At 54.3% G+C, this 9,861-nt stretch overlaps 1 protein-coding gene across 17 annotated transcripts in view; it reads right to left on the bottom strand.

Annotated features, from left to right (window-relative positions):
• The window catches only part of Mcf2l (MCF.2 cell line derived transforming sequence like), a 156,766-nt gene that overhangs the window by 15,414 nt on the left and 131,491 nt on the right, over positions 1-9,861 (bottom strand). For all 17 annotated transcript variants that reach the window (XM_031339091.1, XM_031339094.1, XM_031339093.1 and 14 more), the window contains 10 exons: positions 9,684-9,808; positions 8,165-8,279; positions 7,164-7,283; positions 6,569-6,760; positions 6,046-6,237; positions 5,157-5,316; positions 4,254-4,327; positions 3,928-4,004; positions 1,925-1,991; positions 610-725 (listed from right to left, as the gene is read on the bottom strand). In XM_031339091.1, coding sequence (XP_031194951.1) covers positions 610-725; positions 1,925-1,991; positions 3,928-4,004; positions 4,254-4,327; positions 5,157-5,316; positions 6,046-6,237; positions 6,569-6,760; positions 7,164-7,283; positions 8,165-8,279; positions 9,684-9,808 — 1,238 coding nt within the window. The remainder of the gene's footprint in view (positions 1-609; positions 726-1,924; positions 1,992-3,927; positions 4,005-4,253; positions 4,328-5,156; positions 5,317-6,045; positions 6,238-6,568; positions 6,761-7,163; positions 7,284-8,164; positions 8,280-9,683; positions 9,809-9,861) is intronic.

Here is a 9,861-nt window from a genome sequence, read left to right as displayed (position 1 = left end):
TGTGTGAGGACGGGGTGTGTGAGGACGGGGTGTATGAGGATGGGGTGTATGTGAGGATGGACAGGGTGTGTGAGGACGAGGTATGTGTGAGGGCGGGGTGTGTGAGGACGGGGTGTGTGTGAGGATGGGGTGTGTGAGGACGGGGTGTGTGTGAGGATGGGGTGTGTGAGGACGGGGTGTGTGAGGACGGGGTGTGTGTGAGGATGGGGTGTGTGAGGACGGGGTGTGTATGAAGACAGGGTGTGTGTGGGCAGCTGCTTCCTTTATAAGCCTGCAGAGCCTGCTGAAGGACCTGGCCTTTGGAGGTCCCAAGTACTACAGAGGAATCATGAGAGCCAGACTGCTTCCAGTACCCTGTCCTCACCGCAGGCTGAGTGCCTATTATCCAGCCACCTCAGGCATGAGCCAGCAGGACAAGGGCTCACAAGGGTGCTCAGATGGAGAATGTGTCATGGGCACCTACCACACACGCCTGTGTCTCTCTGGGAGCTCATCCTGGAGATCTGTTCCCAGCCAACATCCCTATGGATCCCTACTCCCTGAAGGCGCCATGCCAGAATCAGGATGTCACAGGGACTGCACGTGCCTACGTCTGGCTGAAGTGCCTACCTGTTGTGGAAGTGATAGATTTCTTCCATGTTTCCAAACAGGATGTTCTTCTTGTTCTGCAGGCCTGTTGAGATTAGGTGTGCCATCAAGGGGTTATCCATCTCTGCAGCATAGCCCTGCAAGGGAGGGGAGGGGGCGCTCAGCCAGGACAGCCACGCCTGCGGCTGACAGCAAGTGTGGTGGGCTTGGTAGCACCAAGTGTGAGGATCCGGCTAGGGACACTGCCTCGAGGCTTTAAGTGAGTTGAGGGCCGAGGAGGGACTCAGTGGTGAGTGCTTGAGGGGCCTGCACGCTGTCCCGAGTTCACCCACAGAACCACAGAGACAATGAAAACTGAGATGTTACTCTCATGTGTCCATGCTTGCCTGCAATGGTCATCTAGAAAAGACTCACAAAGCACAAGCAAGAGGCAGGGGGAGCTCTTACCTTCCTTCCTGACCTTTCTATCCAGGTATAACCCACACAAGGCAGAGGCGGAGCTGTTCCTGTGTGTATCCAGGTCACTCCGGAGGAGACTCAGGACCCAGGGTCCCCTCCTCAAAGTCCTCTTACTCCAGACCCGCCTTGTTCATGTGTGTGTGTGTGTGTGTGTGTGTGTGTGTGTGTGTGTGTGTAAAACAGACATGAGGCTCAGTCTTACCCTATAGCGGTATTGGCCTACGTCTCATTATGTAGCCCAGGCTGGCTTTGAACACACAGTGATTCTCCAGGCTTAGCTCCTGAGTGCTAGGATTATAGGGTGCACCACTACACCATACACGGAGCTGTGTGCACCGTTTCCTATGACCCCCATCACTGTCACGGGGGTCATGTGGGCTGTGTGTTTGCTCTGTGCAGGGCACTTCCTGTGGCTTTGTGTCTGCTCCTGGGCAGGTCTAGCCGCTCTCCCTGCTGACGGACACCTGAGCAGGTTTTGGTTTGGATCTAAGCATTTTCACACACTCCGTTGTGGGTGTAAGTCCTCACTTTTAAGCAGCATTTTAAAAAACCCTTTGTGTTTGTGATAAGCATGTGTGTGTATGGTGTCTGTGTGTGTGTGTGTGTGTGTGTGTGTGTGTGCATGCACGTGCCTGCTGGTGGTGCTAGAGATGAAACCAGGGACCTCATGTTAGGCAAGTCTCTTTTCAGTTTCTGTCTTGAGATGGGGTCTTCAAGCTGGCCTTGAACTTGCTCTATAGCCCAGGAAGGCCTTGAACCTATGATCCTCCTGCCTTGGTCTCCAGAGTAGCTGGAAATATTGGCCTTTGTCAACAGGTCTGGCTCTAGCAGCAATTTAAAGTGAAGCTGTTGTGTGCTGGCGCATGCCCCACCTCACCTCTAAGACACAGAGCAGCTCCTCCACGTAGGCCCGCTCCGTGTCCAGAAGCTCATTCATCACGTGTCTGTGGATGGAGCATGGGGAGCAAAGACATTAGCATCAGGGCATCATGGGCTCACCGAGTGAATAGACACGTATTTGTGAAGGGAGAAATCATGGCATCTAGGACTCCCAATATGGGGAGTTGTGGAAGAAGCTGGTTGCCCAGCTCCCACTGCCTTCTGGGATTGATTTCTCGATCCACTTTCTGGCCTTGTGGCTATCTGGACAGACTCAATGCCACATGCACACACACACACACTTAAGTCAAGACACCCCTGCTTCCTCCACAAGCCATTGGAGTCTACCAAGACATCTTTACCAGGAAGATCCTCCAACACCTACCCCAGCGTCTCTAGGTTGGTGTGGCTCTTCAGTTTCACTACCAGCTCCTACCCTGCACGGGAGAGCTACACAGTAACCACCCGCAGCCCAGCAATGTGCCTAGCAGTTGTGGGGCCCAGGAGGAGATGAGACAGGCTTACAAAGCATCCAGCCATCCATGCCTTTCAGATACGAGGGCCACCTGCCCACAGGCAATCTGCCCATCTCATCCACAAAGGCCACAGCCCATGGAGTGCCGACTGAGACCTAAGCGTGGGCTACTGTAAAGCAGCCCATGGCCAAGTGACCAGGCCCTGTGTGAGAGCCTGGGTTAGCAGAGTACGGAGCCCTGGGCCTGCTTCTCAGCCACACACTGCTCGGGCACACGGGAGGCCGCCTCTGTCTCAGGGCCATGCCACACACTGCTTGGGCACACGGGAGGCTGCCTCTGTCTCAGGGCCCTGTGTGTGTTGCTCTGCCTAGAAGCTTCTCTGCTGTCTACCCCTCTCTGCCTCCTGTCCCCATCTTGTCAGAAGCTAGAAGTGACAGAATGTTCCTCTCAGCTGGCGTTCCAGTTCCATAATTCACTGGCCTGCAAATCCTAAGAGGGACACTGCTGAGCTTGTTGGGACATCTGGAAATGCGTTGCCTGTGTGCACCTGTTTGCTCATGTGCTTCCAAGAGCATTCCTTCCTTCTTACTGTATTCAGGGCAAACATGAAGAGTTAGGACAATGCAGGCCCGGCCCTTTCCTTCCAGCCCTGAGGTCATGACCCCAGCTCCTGGCTGACACACCCCTGGGTGGTTTTTCCTCTCTGCAATTTTGCCCTCTTGTATTTGAACTGGCTGGCCTGGATGCTGCTCAGAGACTTCATGGGTGGAGGGACTCAGCTGAAGGTGATGGACAGGCAGGTTTCAGTGGGGGACATTCTGAGTGCAGGCCTTCAGTATGTCAAAGCACTTAGCCATTACTCTGCAAGCGCCTTTGTGAATAGGTATGTGGTCCATATAGCAGAAGGCAGGTTACATGGTAAGGACTCAGATGGTTACCTGCCCAGCCCAGACCTGTGTGTGTGTATGTGTGTGTGTGTGTGTGTGTGTGTGTGTGTGCGCATGTGTGCGTGTGTCCTCTACCTCTGTGTGTGTGTGTGTCCTCTAGCTCAGGGGTTTGTTTTCAGTTGTCATATACATGGTGCCAGCTTCCTTCCTGCTCTGTATGCCTAGGTCTACGTGCTGCTTACCATCTTCCCGTTGCCAATACCCAGACACTCACAGCCCCACCGCTTGGTCTGAAGCACGGCCACTCACCTGCGCAGGATGGCCACTCACTCACCTGTGCAGGATGGCCACGGCCACTCACTCACCTGCACAGGATGGCCACTCACTCACCTGTGCAGGATGGCCACGGCCACTCACTCACCTGCGCAGGATGGCCACGGCCACTCACTCACCTGTGCAGGATGGCCACGGCCACTCACTCACCTGTGCAGGATGGCCACGGCCACTCACTCACCTGTGCAGGATGGCCACGGCCACTCACTCACCTGTGCAGGATGGCCACGGACACTCACTCACCTGCGCAGGATGGCCACGGACACTCACTCACCTGCGCAGGATGGCCACGGACACTCACTCACCTGCGCAGGATGGCCAGGCTCTCCTCCTCGTCCCCTGTGGAGCTGGTGCGGCCCTGCCGGGGCTCACTCATTTCGCTCTGGTGAGAGAACAGCATGCTGGGCTTGAGGATGAAAAGTTCTCCCTCCAGCACTGACCACCCAGCCTCGTTTCCCATTTGGAACAGAATCTGAGCAGGGCAAGTAGATGCCCCAGAGCCCAAGAGACCCAGAGACACAGAGTGCTCGGACAGCCAGGTCAGACCAAAGGAAGATGTGAAGTCGCTTTGCTATGGCTCCGACAGGCACATGCAGGGCACATGCACGGTCATCCATGGCATGAGCCTCACCTTGGCTCTCCTGTAGGGCCCTCTGCGGAGTGCACTGCCCTCAGAGCTGGAGTTCTCAGAGCTTCGCCAGGAGCCTAGTGCAGAAAGAGGTAGAGAAGGGCATTAGTGCTGTTGAGAACTGTACCCCGAGGGAAAAGGGATGAGAAGAAAAGGTTATAGCAACAAAGATGGAAGAGAAAGGTGATTGGCGGGTGAGGGATGGCAGCCGGGGCCGCCACAGCCCCTAGATTGGGAATAGCTGTAGTGGACAGGAGACCGTGGACAAGAGGGAACTCTCACTAGCACCTTAGAAACCTTGGAACCCCTTGCTTCTAAAGGACATTTGTGGCTGCCATTGGTCAACACAGAAGCCTGCTCATCTCTGGTTTTGTTTTGTTGTTGTTTTCATTCCAGAGTGGAAGGGGAGGACTGCTCTCCTGATGTAGGGAGGAGGAGTCTGTAAGCAAGGTGAAGGCCAGCAGACTATGACAACTTTGTAGTTCATGGGGCCTGGAACATGGTTCCACAGTTAGTGACGGCCTGGAGGGCATGGAAAGAGGTCAGATCTGACCCTGGGGCACAGTTCTGGCATGGCAAAGATAATGGATGGATGAGGAGGGAATAGGTCAGAGGAAGTGATCTGAGGACCTTTCCTAATGGCTTGGTCAGTGTTCTGCAGGTCACTAGAATTCAGGTGAAAGGACCTATCTCTGCGGTGGCCAAGGCATATAAAAGCAGCCACAGCAGATGGTACATGGCAGGCGAGTGTAGCTGGGTCCTAGTGAAGTTCATCAAAATGGGTGATAGAGTAAGCCCGGAACTGCAGGCTGCTGACCGTGAACTGGACCAGGGAGGGCCGGCAGAAAGCATGGCAACAGGCATGGCTTCCTCACATGGCCACTTGGGTGCCTGAGAAGAATGTACCTGGTGACGGGGAGGGGGACTTGGTAAGTGCCTCTGGTCGGGGGGCCACGGGCTGCACAGGCCGTGTCTGCTTGGCGGCCAGTTTCTTCAGGCTGGCCTGCCTGCGGTGGAACATCTCCTCTGTGCTTTCTTGCTTCTGGAAGACTTTTTGCACATGTTCCTGAAATGACACGGCTTCTGAGACACCTTGCAAATGTCAGTGCCAGTCCTTTAAAAACACCGGGTCATGCAGAGAGTGTCAGCGCCTGCAGCCTCCTCTGCTTCAGGTGAGTGAGGAGACCCATGCACTGTGCAGTAGCAGCTCTGGGCAGACAGTGAGACAGCGAGAGCTGCATGAGAGCCCCAGCAGGTGGGGAGCCACCTCCAGAGCTCAGCAGCTCTGGGTGGACAGCGAGAGCTGCATCAGAGCCCCAGCAGGCGGGGAGCCATCTCCAGATCTCAGATCTCAGAAAGGATGCTATGGACGGGGGATCGCTCTCTCCCTATGGCCCCAGAAGTGGAGTTAGGGCAGCTGGCTGGGGATGAAGGGGAGCCAGCCAATCTTTCGTGTAATATCAGAGGTACCATGGTATGACCAGGGTTCCATTGAACACCACACCACACCCCCACACCTAGCCCGGGCGATGCCGGGGAGGTGGTGGCATGGGATAACTTCTGTGGTGGAGGAAGAGCTGAACCTGATGCTCCCGTCCCTGCACTTCTACCCACCAGCCCCCATATCCCACTCAGAGGGTTCTTCTGGGGTGGAGGTCATAGCTCACTGATATTGCCTAGCATGTGTGAGGCCCTGGGGTTCAATCCTTAGCATCTCAAAGACACGTTCTTTGAAATATCCTGTGAAGTGGGTCCCCAGTTCCCAGGCTAGAGATAGAACCCACACTGGCATTACCAGAAGGTCCTGGTTGAGGATGCATTCATATTCCTTGTAAATCTTATTGAGCTCCTGAATCTTATTTTCTGCGCCGGTCTCCAGAAACTTCTCGATCTCCTGGAGGGCTGCCTCTGCGCCATCCTGGGACTGGCATTTGTCCACAGGCTGTGAGGCCAGCAGGAAAATCCCCTCGTCGCTCCACTTCATGGACTGGAAACAAGGGAAGGCTGTCAGCCTCAGCACCTGCCGCTCCATCCTTCCCCTGTGGCTGCCTGCTGGTGCCTGTGCTCCCCACACCTGCCTCCTGTCAGAGTGCCCTGCCACTATGACAAAGGGGTGCCTGGAAAGACCATGGCATTGCAGAGCTGACTAGGTTTCCAGGGCTGAACCCGCCATAGGAGAGGCGGTCAGAATAAAGCAGGACTAACAGAGAGCCCAAGAAATCATTAGTGGGACACGAGTGCATGGGGACCAAGGCTCTGAGTGGACAAGACAGAGGAGGTGGGGGGGGGGTGCTCTGGTTGTCCAGCTGGTGTCCTACCGTCTCTAGGAGGCTATGCAGCTCCAAGGACTTGCTGAGAAGGCCCCGCCTCCTGGTGACCTCAGAGGCGAAATGGTCACAGAGGTGTTGGAGCTCCTCACACTTGGGGTGGATGGAGTCTACAGCGTAGTGCCTGTTCTCAATCAGCTGCTGGCCTTCCAGCGACAGGGCTCGGGCCTTGTCCACAGCCACCTGCAGGACACATCAAGAGAGTCTGTTTAGTCCCGTGCGGGGAGACAAATGGTAAACCTAGTTCTCTTGGTGTCTGTCCTGAAGGTGGGCGATGATGTGGAGTGCTGTGGCTGCCTGAGGCCACGAATCCTCAGGACCTTCTGAGGCCAAAGGTCATGGGACTCAGGAAGGTGTTGGGTTGTCCAGGCAACCTGGCAAGGCCAGGTTTGAAAGTCAAGGGATAATGACAGAGTTAGACAGAGGGCCATGGAGAACCGGATGTGTGCCTGATATGGCGGAGGACACTTGGGGTGCCGCAGGAGCTTATGCTCAAGGGGAAGCTCAGTCCTCCCCCCGACCCCCGCATAGTCAGACAAAGCTGTGACCTTTGACCTTTGCCCTTCCACCCGTGCCCGATGCTCACGCTGGACTTCTCTTCAAAGGCGGTCAGGTCCTTCAGTAGATGCTGCACATGGGCCAGGCTGTTGCCAACATCCGTGAAAGCAGCTATCTTCTGGGACATGGAATCCAAGGTGGTTTTGACCTGCAACAGAGGAAGACTGCCTTGGAACATCTGTGCCTCATCCTGGGCCCCATGCCTGGATGTCAGTCTAGGCTGCAGCAGTGAGCTATGGCTTGCTACTGCTCAGGCAACTGGTGAAGGGGGTCAGGATCTCGATGCATCATTCTGTATGGCTATAGGTGAATCTAGAATTCCCTTTGAATAGAAGCTTTGATTTAAAATGCTATCTGTGGTTGAGGTGGCTCAATGGGCAAGAGTTGGTGCCCCGAGTCAAATCCCAAGCACCAACATAAAAAGCTGGGCATGGCTGTGTGTGCCTAAAATCTCAGCATTGGGGTATGGGGGGAAACAGCAGGATCATGAGATCTCTCAGGCCAGGTGTTCTAGACTAAATAGCAAGCTTCTAGTTCAGTGAGAGACCCTTTCTTTAGGCTGTGAGTGTTAAAGGGAGACATCTAACTTCCTGTTTTAGCCTGCACTTGCACACAGGCCTGCACACACATGAATGTGTGCACTTACATACTCATGCATGCATCCCTTCCACACATGAATAGCAAATAGATTTGAAATGTCACCTGCTCTGAAAGCCTTCTTCAGTTTCCATGTAAGTCAGACCAGTGGTTCTCAACCTTCCTAATGCTGCGACCCTTTAATACAGCTCCTCATGTTGTGGTGTGGTGACCCCCAGCCATACAATTATTTTTGTTGCTACTTCACAACGCTAATTTTCTGATTGTTGTAAATTGTAATACAAATCAATATCTGATATGCAGGATGGTCTTGGGTGACCCCGAGAGGGATGTGGCCCACGGGTTGAGGACCGCAGAGTTAGAATACAGCAGATGGGCCTCCGTCCACTTCCTGAAAGGCAGCATCCCACGGCCCGCAGCCCAGCCACTCACCTCTCGGAAACCTTGCTCGAAATGCCGCAGCTGCAGGCACTGTTCCAGTTTCTGCTGATGCTTTGCCCAGAACTCGTCAAAGGCAGCCTCGGTCTCATTCAGCTGGGCCAGGAGCCTGAAAAAGAGAGGAAGGGGTCACAGGAGTGAGGAAGACTGTGCCTCCCAGGGTGCGCAGAGGTCAACCTGAGAAGTTTTCCAGTGACTTCCTGACCTCACGCACTGACTCCTATGGTTCTCAGGATTCTGAGAGACAGGGAGGAGATGCACATCAGACAAGACCAGAGGCTCAGACTTCTCTCCTGCACCCACGCCTGTGTTACATGGATGCATCAGGGCAGAGCCCTATTTGTGTGTGTATGTGTGTGTGTATGTGTGTGTGTGTGTTCTTCAGCTGCTTTCCATATTGTTATTTGAGACAGGGTCTCTCATGGAGCCTAAAGCTTGCCAATTCCACTAGAATGGCTGGCCGGCGAGCGCCAGGAACCTGCCTGTCTCTACCCGCACAACACTGCGATTATGAATATGAGCCATCACGCCCAGGCTTTCTACTGGGGATCTTAACTCAGGTTTTTGTTCTTGCATGGCAAGCACAATCAACTGTGCCATCTCCCTAGTCTCACATGGGCCACTGTGTTTACTGATGACAACCCTGGGCCAGGGTGAAGAGCAGGTGGCTGCCGAGGTCTAGAGCTGGTGTCGTCACCCTCACTGTTAGGGTTACTTCTTGCTAAAGGACTTTAAGCAGAACCAATCAGCACCACCTTGTCCTGACCCTGACCCTTCCCCTAGTCTTGGAGGAATCGATACATTTTCCAGGGTGAAGCTGGCTAGACCTCCTGCTAGTGAGCCTTGGTAAGCTACTGTGTGCCTTTCCTATGTTCCCAAATACAACATGCCTGTTCTGTATAGAGCCCCAGCCAGTGTGGGCGAGCTCCAGGGTAAAGCCGGGAGCCAAGAGCCAGGCTGCCTATCGCTGGGTTTCGGCACAGAGTTCTATGCATCTAGATGCTCCGAGCCTGCCCTGTTGGTGGGAACAACATCCTTCCAGACTGCAGTGTGGTGAGGAGGCAGAGAGGGTTCTTGATGTGTTAAAGCAACAGGGAGCACTAGTGGACATCGACCGATGGCACCCTGTCCTGAGTTGTGATACAAACATGGAGAACCAGGGAGAAATACAGACTATCTTTACTGTGATAGTCAAAGGCATGCCTGAAGACACAAGGCTAGACCAGAGGCACCCTGAGCTACTCTCCTACAATGACTCATTGGGGATGTGGGAGCCATTTGAATCTAAGGTGCTCTGCTATTGCTGCTTACCCAACATCTTCCCATCTGTGAAACTGTCTGTTCTTGAACACCCCCTCCCCTTCTTTAGCATGGGAGGCTGACCAGAGAGCTACCTGCCTATTCTATTGCAATCGTTTTGGCTAGTAGTCTCGTGTTTTCACAGTAGCTGTGTATTTGTGGAAGTCTTGCACCTTGGCCAGAGCAAGAGAGTGCAGGTGGGTGTGGGCCTTACCTCTGCACAGTGGCCTGATTGTCCAGCTGGTCCTGGTTCACACTATGAGCAGTGCTCTCAGCCAGTGGCTCCCTGAGGCTCTCAAGGATGCTGCTCCCCTCCTTCAGTGCCAGCTGCAGATCCTCCTGCAGAGAGAGAGAGAGAGAGAGAGAGAGAGAGAGAGAGAGAGAGAGAGAGA

Source organism: Mastomys coucha, unplaced genomic scaffold (genome assembly GCF_008632895.1).
Source record: "Mastomys coucha isolate ucsf_1 unplaced genomic scaffold, UCSF_Mcou_1 pScaffold22, whole genome shotgun sequence".
NCBI classification, from domain to species: Eukaryota; Metazoa; Chordata; class Mammalia; order Rodentia; family Muridae; genus Mastomys; species Mastomys coucha.
This window is presented reverse-complemented; position numbering and strand designations above follow the sequence as displayed.